This window comes from Daphnia pulicaria, chromosome 3, assembly GCF_021234035.1.
Source record: "Daphnia pulicaria isolate SC F1-1A chromosome 3, SC_F0-13Bv2, whole genome shotgun sequence".
Classification (NCBI taxonomy): Eukaryota; Metazoa; Arthropoda; class Branchiopoda; order Diplostraca; family Daphniidae; genus Daphnia; species Daphnia pulicaria.
In genome coordinates this window covers 8,790,106-8,803,791 of record NC_060915.1, presented here as the reverse complement: position 1 = coordinate 8,803,791, position 13,686 = coordinate 8,790,106, and the positions used below count along the sequence as shown (strand labels likewise).

At 37.8% G+C, this 13,686-nt stretch overlaps 4 protein-coding genes and 1 long non-coding RNA gene across 7 annotated transcripts in view; 4 read left to right on the top strand and 1 right to left on the bottom strand.

Moving 5' to 3' along the window:
- LOC124329250 overlaps positions 1-13,686 on the top strand; it is a 409,843-nt gene that overhangs the window by 83,092 nt on the left and 313,065 nt on the right. The gene's annotated exons all lie outside the window — the stretch shown is intronic.
- LOC124329186 (chloride intracellular channel exl-1-like) lies at positions 609-2,393 on the top strand. The gene is made up of 5 exons (XM_046788237.1): positions 609-1,207; positions 1,276-1,335; positions 1,405-1,489; positions 1,564-1,658; positions 1,722-2,393. The coding sequence occupies exons 1-5, from the start codon at positions 1,172-1,174 to the stop codon at positions 2,208-2,210; spliced, it is 765 nt and encodes a 254-aa protein (XP_046644193.1). The 5' UTR covers positions 609-1,171; the 3' UTR covers positions 2,211-2,393.
- On the top strand, positions 2,573-3,791 carry LOC124329220 (INO80 complex subunit C-like). 3 transcript variants are annotated; one of them, XR_006916601.1, is made up of 7 exons: positions 2,574-2,688; positions 2,786-2,941; positions 3,054-3,147; positions 3,244-3,311; positions 3,372-3,512; positions 3,572-3,619; positions 3,710-3,791. XR_006916601.1 is itself a non-coding variant. In XM_046788283.1 (5 exons), exons 1-5 carry the CDS (start codon positions 2,665-2,667, stop codon positions 3,501-3,503), a joined length of 468 nt encoding a protein of 155 aa, XP_046644239.1. In that variant the 5' UTR covers positions 2,573-2,664; the 3' UTR covers positions 3,504-3,539. The 3 variants fall into 3 exon arrangements, 2 of the variants coding, with proteins under 2 accessions (XP_046644239.1, XP_046644238.1); XM_046788283.1 differs by lacking the exons at positions 3,572-3,619; positions 3,710-3,791 and having other exon boundaries at positions 2,573-2,682; positions 3,372-3,539; XM_046788282.1 differs by lacking the exons at positions 3,572-3,619; positions 3,710-3,791 and having other exon boundaries at positions 3,372-3,539.
- LOC124329137 (RAB6A-GEF complex partner protein 2-like) lies at positions 3,514-5,415 on the bottom strand. The gene is made up of 7 exons (XM_046788174.1): positions 5,126-5,415; positions 4,811-5,046; positions 4,584-4,733; positions 4,412-4,524; positions 4,184-4,336; positions 3,990-4,114; positions 3,514-3,924 (listed from the first exon to the last, which is right to left on the bottom strand). Exons 1-7 carry the CDS (start codon positions 5,251-5,253, stop codon positions 3,648-3,650), a joined length of 1,182 nt encoding a protein of 393 aa, XP_046644130.1. The 5' UTR covers positions 5,254-5,415; the 3' UTR covers positions 3,514-3,647.
- LOC124329121 (chitobiosyldiphosphodolichol beta-mannosyltransferase-like) lies at positions 6,703-8,723 on the top strand. Its single transcript, XM_046788145.1, has 7 exons — positions 6,703-7,135; positions 7,199-7,390; positions 7,493-7,643; positions 7,712-7,962; positions 8,023-8,196; positions 8,255-8,369; positions 8,441-8,723. Exons 1-7 carry the CDS (start codon positions 6,931-6,933, stop codon positions 8,649-8,651), a joined length of 1,299 nt encoding a protein of 432 aa, XP_046644101.1. The 5' UTR covers positions 6,703-6,930; the 3' UTR covers positions 8,652-8,723.

Below are 13,686 nucleotides of genomic sequence, written 5' to 3'. Positions count from 1 at the left end.
AAAAACCCGCTTTCTACTATCCCCACAACGTTAAAAGGACCCGTTGGCGCACGATCCTAATTTAGCGGTTGTGCAACTCAGCATCCGGAACTTGTCTATGGGAATGCATTTCAAACCTAGTTCAAAACTACTAGGAGCGCAACAATGAAAATTAATCGTATTCACTATTCAGTCTTATTGAACAAATAACTTTAGTTTCATTTCTTTACATTTTATAATGTAACTTTAATGTTTTAGTGTTTACTGTTTAGTAAGTTATTTAGTAACATTGCCACTTTTGATTGCACGCGATAATAGTTAAAATAGAGCTGGTTAGGTTTGGTTGTTTTAGATCAAGACAGAAAGACTATAATTAATTCTTTAAAAATTAAAACTTTTACAAAAGTGTCCGGATGGGGAGAATAAGTAAAGTGCGGAGAATCCGCACCTCAATCTCGCACTTTACCAGTCAATTCCGCCTTCTGCACCCCATCCCCCCCCCTCAACGGATGAACTAATTATTCACATATTTCGACTGTGGGTTGAAAGCAAAAAAAGTACAATAAACAATAACATGAAAAAGGTCGAGTCAAACCAGCACAAATGACAGCATGTGAAAAAACCATTCCGACTTGAAAGCCGAAAAAGACTTGCGGGTAGCGGATGGCGAAAGAGAGAGGGGGGATGGATGGTTAGGAAGAGAAGTGAGTGAAAGTTTTTAGATAAAAAAAGAACTGGGAAACAGCATTTGTTGTGGTCCCTCGGGCTTATTTCATGTTGAGCGTCGGTTAGCTGCTAGTATATGGGCAGATACAGCCTTTAGTCTCGTGTTTTCGTTGCCGAGCATTCTTCTCGTGTTCACCACTGCGAATTTCAGACAGTGTCGCAAGCTTCAACACCCGTATCTTTGCTTCTTTATTGGTTCTACTTCGACATTGTGCTGACTGCTGATATTAGAAAACGGTTCATTTAGTTTGTGTGCATGTTTAGGGCGGCCAAAAATAAACCTGCTGGAGACTGTTGGTTAAATTTTGGCTTATTCGGGTTTTAGAAGTGTGAGTTCTCATCGGCTGTACAGCAGCTGCCAGACTGTTTCATATTTCCTTACGGGTGCTTTACGTCTGCGTACTTGGTAAATACAAGAGTGACTTCCCTTGTAAATAAATCTGAAATTTTGAGCGCAGCGGAAAAAATGAGTTTAGATGTTCAAAGTTCACAACAAATGATGGTAAGGGTTCTGTTTTTACCAGTTTGCTTCATTAATTATTTTCCGATGACGTCATTTTTTGTTGCTAGGTGTTGTACGTCAAGGCGGGAGCAGACGGAAAGCGCTACGGAGCCTGTCCATTTTGTCAGGTTCGTTGATTTCTTATTTAAATGGGGATCTGGATTAATACGTTAACATGATTATTGCAATTATTACAGAGAGCGTTCATGGTAGTATTGACGAAATCTCTGCAGCATCCCTTCCACTTCAGATCCGTCACCGTAAATTTGGCTAAACCACCAGGTACACGATCAGTTGGGATAAATTCGCATAAACTTTTATGGACTAAAAATAAATGTATATTTTTTTTTCCAAAGAAATTTTTCATCAACGCGGATTGCGCCGTGTTCCGTCCCTTGAAGATGGAGACCAAGTGATTGATAACATCGATGATATCGTTTCTTATTTGGAGGTAACCGTATTAGTTGGAATTTACTGTACACTCAAAGACGAATTTCATCAATTTGATTTACAGAACAAATTTCCGGACAACCGTCTACTGTACGACAACCCGAAAGCTGATTCTGCGATCAAAAATGTGTTCTCGCGCTTTTGTTTTTACATTAAGCAGATTTCAAAAGACTCCACACATCTTGAAAATGAGCTTCAAGTGTTGAACAACTTTCTCGGTCAACGAGGAAGCATTTTCTTATGCGGGAATAATTTAACGCATCTAGACTGCGAATTCCTGCCGAAACTTCAACATATACGAGTTGCTAGTGCTGCTTTAAAGAATTTCTTTATACCCATTAGCCTTACTCACATCTGGGCGTATTTATTTGCTGCGTACAATTCTGATGTGTTTGTGCAAACTTGTCCGTCTGATCAAGAAATTGTGCTGCACTGGCTGGACCGGCCGCAACTAGGTCAAATGGCTTACGATGAACACAAAAAACTAATTCAGGAACCGCCAAAACATTCATTTGATGTTCCCGCTGTTGCAGCTCTGGTAAATCTCGAATGACAGAAAATGTTATTTTCATATTTCGTCATCAAATCAGCCTTGAGTTTACAAAATTAAAATTTATACGTTGCTACTTGCTATTATTGACTTCCGAGAAAGAATTTTATTGTTCATGCATTTGTCATATCATAGCGAAATAGTGCTTAATTTTTTATCATCAAATAAACTTGAATTGATGCAGTTCTTTTTTTTCTTATTTTTTAAAATCGCCATTTGATGTGTGATAAGAATGACTGTTTGTAGTATTATCATTTAGTATTTTTATCAAAATAAATTTAATCGGATTTTTTGGGGGAGCTTTATATTTTTACGAAAATTAATTGGCCACCAGTCGCAGCACTTGTTAGGGAAAATAGCCCAAAGCGCTTGTTTTCATGTGTACGTCTGCTGGAGTGGTGGATGGACGTTACTACTCCGGAGTGCGGATAGCTATCAACCTATCATAAATATCATAATGGCAAAAAAAAAGAAAGTGTGTGTAAGTTTTTAAAATTGGTTTTAGATTAATTGAACCTATATTTCTTTAGATACAAGCATTTTTTTGCTTCTTACTATCATAGTTTCAATTTTTTCAGATCTCAAACAGTAAGAAAAATGATGCTGGCAGTGTTGCAACAGTTCGCACAGAACTCCAGGTTTCAAGTCCCATATCTGTTGATGGTCCATTAGATGAGGTGGTGTGCAATGAAGAGACAAAAGTTGACATTCCATTTAAGAACAAATCTTACGAAGTAATTAAGGAGAACACTAGACAATTACCATTTATTTTATTGTACATTGATCGACAAATACTAAAATGTATGTTTTGTTTCCTGACTTTGGTATACCTTTATTTGCATTTAGGCAAAAAAATCAAATAAAAGAAAAATCTGGAAGGGACTCAAACAGTTAATAACACAAGAAAGATCTCAAGAGTGGGTTACAGAAGCTGTATTTTGTGAGTATTAATGAAAAAAGACTTGAGAAATTGGTTGAGCAAAATTTTTCTAATTGGTGATTTTATGCATTTCCCATAAATTTTTCATCAATACAGACAGCAGCATTGATGCACCACCATCTTTTAAACCTGCTAAGAAGTACTCAGATTTATCTGGATTGCTGGTAAATTAGAATCAGTATATAGCTAAATTATTTTACTCACAATTACTTTTTCATACACAGGGGAATTATACAGATCCACACACTCATCTAAGATTTGCTCAAGCTGATGAATATAGAACAATCCAAACATTACCAAGTGATATTGTTTCTGGTTACTTGACTCTTAGAAAGGCATCAAATCCAGTTGGATAATAAATTTGGGTATTGTACAATAAAAATTTATTAGCTATCTTTGCCAACAGATACATTACTTTGTTTAGTGGATTGACAAAAACCTTGCAATCTTGAAGATTTCATTTATTTGATTAGTAAGTCTGTTGTAAACACAAATTCAACCTACAAAAGTATATTTGCCTCACACGCACCATACAATGCTTTTGAAACATGTGCTGGAGCAGTTGGATAAATCACAATCGGCAAGTCCCAAACCATTGTTTCGATATCCGTAACCTTCGGTGGCTCCCAAGCAGTTTCGCCATTCCAATTTAAAGCTGAGACGGCGGTAACAAATTCAAAATGCAGTCTCCATTTTAAAGCTACCATATCCGTGTCGAATGACGGCGTAACGTGCAGTGGAACAGGGAGGGAGAGATGGGTTTGAAGGAAACCGATACTAGTTTTTTTTTTTTTTAATATTAACTCCAGTTATTATAATTGCACTATATTAAATCGTGTTACCAAAATTCATGGTGCTTTGAGTACGATGTTAAAACGGATTCATCGCCAAGCTTGGACTGTTGTCCTCCAATTCGACAGCGTTTCTCCTCAGGCACAACTTCTTGGCTTTGTAAAGTGACCGAATACTGCATTGATAAGCACGTAAAATGGGGTCATCAATCATTGAAAAATTGGCTGTAAGCTGATGACAATACCTGCATGCATGAAACCTTGGAATCACCAAAGTCTAATGTTCCTACAATATCCTCCCCAAGTCTATATCCATTTTTGAAAAGGCAGAGACTTACTACTTTTCCTTTACTGTTTGTAACTTTGTAAATACTAGGACTTCTCCTAGAAGTAAGTAACTATAATTTTGATAAAATGTTCAATGAAAGTTATTAATGTTTCAATTACTATCTAAGAAATATGAATCTAGTTGCCTGCATGCTTTCTAAAGGATCATCCAATTCTGAATTCATGGATATATTTGTTTTCAAGAAAGGGTTTGAGACAACAATTTCTTGCTCATCATGACAGCTGTGCAACCCTAAATCTAAAAAAAGGATGATTAAAAAAAATGAAATCCAATAATATTTTAACCTCATAAAATACTTTGCCATGTCATCAGTCTAAGAGGCACATGCAGCAATTTTACTGATGCTCCAACTCTCTGCAATCCAATTTTTAATTTGTAGGAGTACTTAATTGCCTGGCCCCTGAATGATGGAGGTAAATTACTGGGAATTGTTTCTTCATATATATCTAGATTTACCCCAAAGATAATTAAAAATTTAGCAAGTTGATTAACTTGCATATAATCACTAGAAAATATCTCTTACATTCTGAACAGCTGTCATCAGGCAGTTTCAAATCACACACTAGGATTTTAGGTTTTGTAGAAAAAATAACCAAACCTCTCTCCCCAGCTCTTGGAGAGAGTGATGTACTGTTAAAAGTAGCCCTACTGGGGTTGGAAACAGAATCCGAAACCAAAACTTTTTGTGGATTTATACTGCAAATGCATACTACTTGTGCACTTGCCCATCCCAAAACTTCACTACATTCACCAGAATCTCTAAGATAAAACAATGTAAACAAATTTAATTGAGCATAAATCTGGTTAACAACTAGAATCTTTTGAACGTTAGACCTACTTAGTTTGAACATAACTGTTATGAGATTTCGAAGTTTGGTGAACGTAGCTGAATGTAACTCGACAAGAAATTGTATCTCCAGTAAAGTAAACCGGGCCTCCTATTAAGTTAGCAATAACCTCAATCATCTTGACATAATATTTAGAATTGGTATGCAATAAGCAGCAAAGAGGCGCAGAACACAAACTCTAATTACTCCCCGTTTAAGGTTAACAACATCAACAATGAGATTCCCATGGTTTACTTAACTTGACTACGAGGCCGTTCATTCTAACTTTTTCTATACCTTCTGTCAAACGAAGTTATAACTTATAAGGTGGCGCATCTAGCGGTGAAAATTTCTAACTATATGCAAAGCTATTTGCACACCATTTCAAAAGAGAAATCTTACCGCAGTTATACTGCAGTTATTACTGTTTTTAGTTTCTTTTACATTTTTACTTTAATTGTTTCCTGTTCTTAATCAGACGCAAGAGCGGTGGGGCAGCGGGCGCGGGCTTCGTCCCAGCGCTACCCCACGTAATCACGGCCAGTGTTCTGTCGAATAAGGTTTTTCGTGATTTGAGCGTAGTCGAATCACGAATAACTTTCATTTATTCGACGAATAACAAATACGAATAAAAATAAGGGTCTTATTCGAATTTTCGAATAGAATAACGAATAACGAATAAGAATAAAGTTTCGAATAAATTTTCGAATAAAAGATAAGAAAATTTCGGATTTTAATCAATTAGTAAAAGGTTTTAAGAGAATGGGTAAACGAAATTGATTTATGAAAAAACAAAATAAAAGTTTTTCGGTCTTGGCTTCCTACCACATTTAAGATTTAATTGGAATTTAAATTTTTGCAGAACCCAGTTTCCAGTTAATGCCCAACATAGCGATTTGTGATGACTCATAGCGCCACTTAGTGTAACTTAGGAATTTGCTACAACACAAATTTCGGTGGTTGAAGCACCACCACCCTCTAGGCAATTCCTTTCCCTAGCAATGGGGGTGGAGCTTCAACCCCCTAAAAGTTGTCTTCCTCTGTCTCACCACAGGTGGCGCTGGCGCTAAATGTGCCTTAAACAGTATCCCAAAATGCAACATTGATTCGAAATTGATTCGATTTATTTATTCGAAATGTTATTCGCGGACAACGAATAATTTTTTTCTAAAAGATAAAGAATAACGAATACGAATAACTGTCATTTATTCGACGAATAACGAATACGAATAATGTTATTCTTTATTCGCGAATAAGGAATTTTATTCGAAAGGAATTATCCGACAGAACACTGATCACGGCACGTTTAATCGTAACGCTGTGCCTGTACCATATTTCCTTGAGCGCGATTAAAATTTGATCGCTGTTCACATAATTTAAAAATGACTTGATCGCCTAACCAAAAAATAAAAGAAACTGAACGAAATAACTGCTTCCCTCCTGAAATTAGGCAAGAGTTTAAAATGTTTAGTGCTAGGTGGAGGCAGCCAATGACCTACCCCCAAACGGAAAACGCCAGTTCCTTCTAAACTGTTAATTTTTCTATAACTGGATAAATATTGGTTGAGAGACTTCAAATTATTTTTCCAAGTTTTATCGATTGACTCCCTTTTCAAAAATTATTAAAAAAATTCATCTGACAACCTATCATCCGACGATCAAGGACTTGCAATCTCTAGCCCCTAGCTTACAAGGAGTCCGTATATGTGTTGGCACTTGGCAGTAGTGCAGAAGACGTTGGTGTGTGTAAAGTTCAAAATTTTGAAAGATTAGCAAAGATTTTGTTTTGTTTTGTTAAAGAACACCCTAAACTACGATGGCGGTTGATAAAAGAGCTTGTGTCGTGGTGTTAGGGGACGTGGGAAGGAGCCCAAGGATGCAATATCATGCTTTATCACTAGCAAAAGAAGGATACAGTGTAGATATTGTTGGATATAGTGGATCGGCTCCTCATTCAGATCTGTTGTTCTCTCCAAAAATATCATTCCATTATATGAACCCACCTCCTTCCTTTATCTCAAGTATATTTATTCTTCGAAACATTAAAGATTTTCCATACATAGCTAACATTTGGATTTTTACAGTTTTTCCTCGGTTCATCACATACTTCCTAAAAGTTCTATGGCAAACTTGGTTTTTGGTTTGGACTCTCTTTTGGATATCTAAACCAAGTTTCTATCTAGTGCAAAATCCACCTTCAATTCCCACACTTCCAGTTTGTTGGTTTATAGCTAGAGTCAACAGAACTCAGCTGGCTATTGATTGGCATAACTATGGTACTTATTATATTACACTTACGGAGGTTCTTTTCACACCAAAAATACTTTCAAGTTAATTTTTCATTTTAATAATTACACAATATGTTCTCGATTTTGTAGGCTACACAATCATGGGACTTACTCTTGGTCCCAGTCATTTACTGACTAGATTTTCACATTTCATTGAAGCGTTTTTCGGGAGATTTGCTGGCATAAATATGTGTGTGACAAAAGCTATGAGTCAAGATCTTCAAAAGAACTGGGGTGTTTGGTATGTGCAATGCATCTATACTGTGATTTGTTGGCTGTATACCACGTTTAAAATGATTTCTATGTTAGTGCTGCTACATTGTATGATCGACCAGCAGAAATATTTCGTCCGGTATCCTTGTCTGAGAAACATGAACTTTTTCTCAAGTTGGGAAAGGATTATCACGAGTTTTCCTCTTCTCGCCCAGATGACACTCTACTGACGGAACGTTTTGCTGATGGAGAAGTTCGACTACGTTTAGATCGTCCAGGTCTGCTTGTGTCGAGCACATCTTGGACAGAAGACGAAGATTTCTCTATTTTGCTCGATGCTTTAGATGGTTGTTTTGTTGTTTAAGTTAAAAATCAGACTTCTTTATTAAATTGATTTTTTTTTACAGAGTATGAGCTGAACCGATCAGTTAATTCATCTGATTACCCGCCATTATTGTGTGTTATAACTGGAAAAGGACCCCTCAAAAATTATTATGCTAAACTCATTCAGGCCAAGGAATGGCAGCACGTAGAAATATGTACTCCATGGCTCGAACCGGAAGACTATCCAAAACTGATCGGTAAGAATATTTAAAATCATTAAATTTTGCTTGGTCACGATAGATTAGATGTTTACAGCCAGTGCTGACTTGGGGGTTAGTCTTCACACGTCCTCCTCTGGATTCGATCTGCCGATGAAAATAGTAGACATGTTTGGATGCGGTTTGCCTGTCTGTGCTGTCGGATACGATTGGTTAGTTACAAATCCAAACTTTTTCCCCACACCGCTTGGCTTTCATGTTTTTGACTCGATTCTTTTATTAGTTTGAAGGAGCTGGTAACAGACGGCAAAAACGGAATGATTTTCAAGACCGCAGGTGATTTAGCTGATAAACTACTCGCCTGGTTCCACGGATTTCCGCAGAACAACGAAGAAAATCGTCAGCTCTACCGTCGTCAATTGGAGGTATACCAAAGCCTGCGCTGGCATAGCGAATGGTGTAAAGTAGCGTTGCCCCTTTTGTCCGTCGACTAACTAAACGCATAAGTCAAAATTACACTGGTCAAAAAGAGTCGGAGAAAGCTCTTTGCTGGTTTTCAAACGCCATTTGACGAATTGATCGGTTATTTGAGAAAAACGCACACACGAGAAATCACATCTTAGAAAGTCGACTAGCAACTGGTCGCGTCAGTCGAGTATATCCAGTTTAGTGAAAATGATTGGCTGGCCAAGATTTCGCCCTCGTCAGATCAGAAGGTCAATGTCACACATTCTATTAAACCGATATGGAAAATGTCATTGAAGGTTGCGGAATGCGAAACATTGGAGTGATTAACATACAAGGAATTGGTTGGGACCTTTGTTGAACCCAAAGGGATCTGAGCTTCCAAAAACTGGTTGTAGTTTTAGTGGGCATATCCTTAGAAAAGAAGGGCCTACATATTTGACGTTTTCGTTGTTTGTTTTGTCGTCGGTGTAGAAATGAAGTTTAATTGCGCGAAGGGCACCTCATTTCAATTGCCTTGCTTAAAAAACCCCACCGAGTTGCTCAGAGTGCTAAATCACTGGTGTAGATGGGTACGAAATAGTTGGTAACAATTCAAATGTTTGTCGAATTCAAGCTCGGTTTTCCAATCTAACAGCACGTACCCTTTTAATTGGACTTTCTCACTGGAAAAAACAACAAAAACAATGTGCGGCAATAGAGGAATAGTGAGTGCATAGTGGCCCAACTTCCCATCCAGAGCCGCGAGCGTGTTACAATTCACCTAGAAACGGACACCGATGTCACCTCCCCTCCTTTACTGCTTGGGCCCTCTCCCTATTGCTCTTTACCACTCTCTCTCTTTCTAGAAACACGACCGCATTTGAAGGTAAAAGGCCAGTTTCGAATTCTTAGGGCGAATTTACGCAATGCTACGTCCGCCTGCCCCAGATTATTGTGGCGTAGCAGCAGTCTTCATATGGGGATAGATGTGAATTGAAAAGTGAGCCAAGTATAAGACCCCGGAGCACAGTAGGAAACATTTTGGCTCACATCGGCATCGGAATTTGGCTGACATCCAGTAGTACTTTGAAAACCTCGGGAATAATATCAAGGCAAACCCCAGCAATCGTCTTGGGGGCACCTGGAAACTTGGTTTTTCGATCCAGAACACTCATCACTGCCATGGTACAAACGTGAAATGGAATCGTTTATTGGGAAAAAATGAAATGGGCGTACGTGCTTCACATAATGGACATACCGGGAATATCGGATTTTGTTTCTTTCTTTTTTGGTAAATTTATTCATTGGAGCGGAATGTGCCAATAAGATAAAATTCAAATATCACTCGAGTGGAACAACAAATATTTTATTTTAAAATTGTTGCAATGCAAACGAGTCGACTGCAACTAGCAAGCTATGCGCCAGGGTGGAGTTGCTCTCTCACCTTTGACTCCTTTCGAGGTAGTAAAAGAAGTGGATTTTAACGTAATTGTCCACCATTAATGCTCGTGTCTAAAACGTAGCTCAAGCGTTCAGCGTGTAGAAAAGAAATCCTATCGTGCTCACTTACTTATTACTTGGATTACATGCACGAATTTGACATCGAGAGCGGCGTGAAGATACACCGAGAACAAAGCGGTGGCACGGTTGAGGTGCAAGACTTTTGACCGAGTGTAATCGGACTGTTTAAATTATAAATCACACAATGTTTTAAATTACGAACCCGCTTTCTTGAGCCTAATTTTTTTAGGTCTAACAACGTATGTATAGGATTTCACTTTTCTTTCAAAAGCTGATTAATATTTTAATGGAATGGAAATAGTGATATGGGTCAAAATTTCTATGCCATAAGTGGTTTTTTTTATATCGTACGATACTATATTAGCTCTTTCATCATTAAACATGAAAGCATAGCCTTTAGCATAAATTAAATTAAATATCTAGCGACTAGGCCAACTTTTTCTTTAATGAATAAACGTTCAGCGATGTTGAATTTCCGAGTATTTCTCGGACGCTCATCAAATAATCGAAACTGGATGACGTAGACGGACCGTTTATAATTTGAGAGCATTTGATGCAATTCTAAATTTTCCAGCGTGTTCGCAAATAAGTCAAGAGTAAAAAAAAGCTGGTCGAGTACATATGTATAGCGAGAAATAGAACAGCGCACAGTAGCTGACACAAGTAACCCAACTAGGCAACTTCTGAAATTTCTCTAAACAAGTTTGAGCTGAATAAAGAGGGCTGTGCTGCTGCTGATGAGTGACATTGACCCAAGCAATTCGCCTTTGCAAAGCAGCAGCAGCAGCAGCAGTATATAACTGTCCGAAGGCCGGCTGAAACCAGTTTGAATATGACAGGCTTCTTTTGGGTTATGATTGGCTCGATTTGACTATCGGAAACTGGCTCATTTCAGTTGAAAAAAAAAAAAGAAAAGAAAAGAAAAAATCAAATAAAAATACGTCCATAATAACATTAGTTGCCAAAAAGAAAATGATGAGATTATATAGAAGTTTGGATCCATTCAAGGTCCTTGCTGCTGTTACAATCGCCATATTCATATAGGCTCTGGCACCGGTACTCGCATCAATATCACTTGGGTTGCGTTCAACGTTATCTGGGTCACGACAGTCCTGACCGAACCAATCAACACCCAAGCGGCCTTGGTGACGTAGACAATGTTGTTTGCCTTTTGGACTTTGAATCGACTTTTTTGTTTTTAGTGTCTTTAAACGTGTACGCTGCACTCAAGAATTTTTTCGATGGCTGCTTGTACAGCATGTTTATGTATAAAGAAAGGCTGTCGTGTGCATACATGTTTATGTATATAAAGAATCGACAGCAGCCTGTCAGATTCAGATTGTGACAGACTGAGCTATGAGAGGAATTCGTTTATCGTTGCATCGATAAATAAAAGCCTTGACAATTTCTTCATGGTCTTTCATTTGAATATTCAAACGACAGATGATCCGTTCTGTTATTACGTGGTAAGCTAAGATAAATTTCATTGAAATCAAAATCAACTTTGAATCGATTGATATTTCAGTTTGGATAGCGGAATGTGTATGGGTGGGTGGATGACTACTAAAAGTAGATCTCAACTTTCGACTGACAAATAAAAGTGAACACGATGTGCAATGTCAAGTTATTGGCCGGCCGATGGTTCTCTAATATAACTATTAATTGGCAAGCGCATTCATTTTCGGTGTTTTGATTTGTTGCCAAACCGTCACTTTCACTTTCCTGGTGCGTTGGAAGGCGCACACTATTTTACCTCCGCGTTCGTGTGCACCAGGCGGTCCCACAGGCTTCCATTTCTTTACTCACATAAATAAATAAATATATTTATATAAGGCCGATTGTTGTATTGAAATACCCTTGAGATAGATATGCTCTAGGGAGAGAGAGGGAGGGGAAACAAAAAAGACAAAGAGAAATTGACTTGAGCAAATGCCAATTTGGATCGGATCGTCGCCGCAGTGGCGGTAGAAATTCTAGCCAGCCAATATCGTTGAGCTGCGATAGACCAAATGCTTGGTAATGTATCCTACTTTTCCTTCTCGGCACGAGTTACAACTTAAAATTCAATATCGCTTCGTATACCTACTGCTGATGTGAGTCCTGCTGCTTGCTGCTGCTGCTCTCCTCCAGGTGATTCGACAACCTTTGCTGGGGAGATAGTAACGCACGTTTTTAATACTGCACGCTTCTACCGCTCCGAGAATAATAATATAACAAGAGACCCCATCTTTTTTCGTCTGTCGACTTTACATGTTTTTATATACAACCGACCCTAAAACAAACTTGCCGTGTAATTTCGTTGCTCCAGATTTCTACTTAGCAGTTGAGACTCTTCATTCATTCTATTCCTTTTGTGGAAAATAATTTCAATTACCTGCTATTATAACAAGACCCAGAAAATCATTGTCGACGACTATGTGATAATTATTTGTTAACTGGATCAAGAATCAAGACAAATGATCTCTCGCTTCTATATAGTGTATGCTGTAGAAGGTGTTTACTATTTTAGGCGTGCACCAACAATTATTTATTTTTTTTAAATAAATTTACCCCTTGCTGCCGATTAAATTTGTTGAACACTCTTTCTCCTCATTATTATTTGAGTTATTTAATTTTTACATTTCAATTTTCCTTGCAGTTCGGTTGCAGTTGCTTACGCAAGTTCATTCAGCAGCCTAATATTGTTTCCGGGTCATCTTTTTCACTTTCAGATATAATAATGTCTAGCCCTCGAGAGTTCTCAGATAATCTATTGGTTCGGACAGCTTTGATATAATTCGTGAAATGAGATTGCACCAAAATCGCACTGTAATCTAAGACACACACACATAGCAGCTATATAGCAAGCCTGTCTTTTTATGTTGAACCTTATATTGGACAAATACGTATGAGTCAGAACCTTATATCCATATCCGTTTTGGGCGTGATCGGTGCAGAAATCACCATAAATTCATCTGCGTGCAAATTGCAGGAACTTGCGGCGTTCTTACTTAGAGAAAAGAAAAAAAAAAAAAGTCAAAAGTAGAACGTCAAACAAAAAATTACGACGGTGCATTGCGATGGACCATAATAAAAATGACCTGAATGACGAATGTAACAGCAACTTTTTTTTTTTTTTTTTTAGAACTAACCAGGGGTCAACTTAAAATTGAGTTATATGAATTCTTTTAAACGGCGGATTAATGAGACTATTCTTAGTCATTTGTTTGTAGATAGTAGAGATAAGAGTTATGACAGAATTATTAGCAATTGTGATATCAAAATACAGCCTCTCAGTAGGCCAAATGCATCTTTCATAAGATTGCATCATCCCATCCAATCTCCAATACTTCGTGAAAAATACTGAACACGCAATAAAGAATGATTTAAAAAATCATTTTCAAAGTCGTCAACCTTAGCGTTAAAAACCAGAGATGGGGGCCGGGGGAGAAAATGTTTCAATTTCGGTTTCAATGGAAAGGAAACACGCAACACGACCGCGGCTTTTTATATTATTATTTTTTTTTTCAAATGGCTTTTTGCAATGTTGGAAGCCAAAGCCCCATCACGATTTATTGTTCG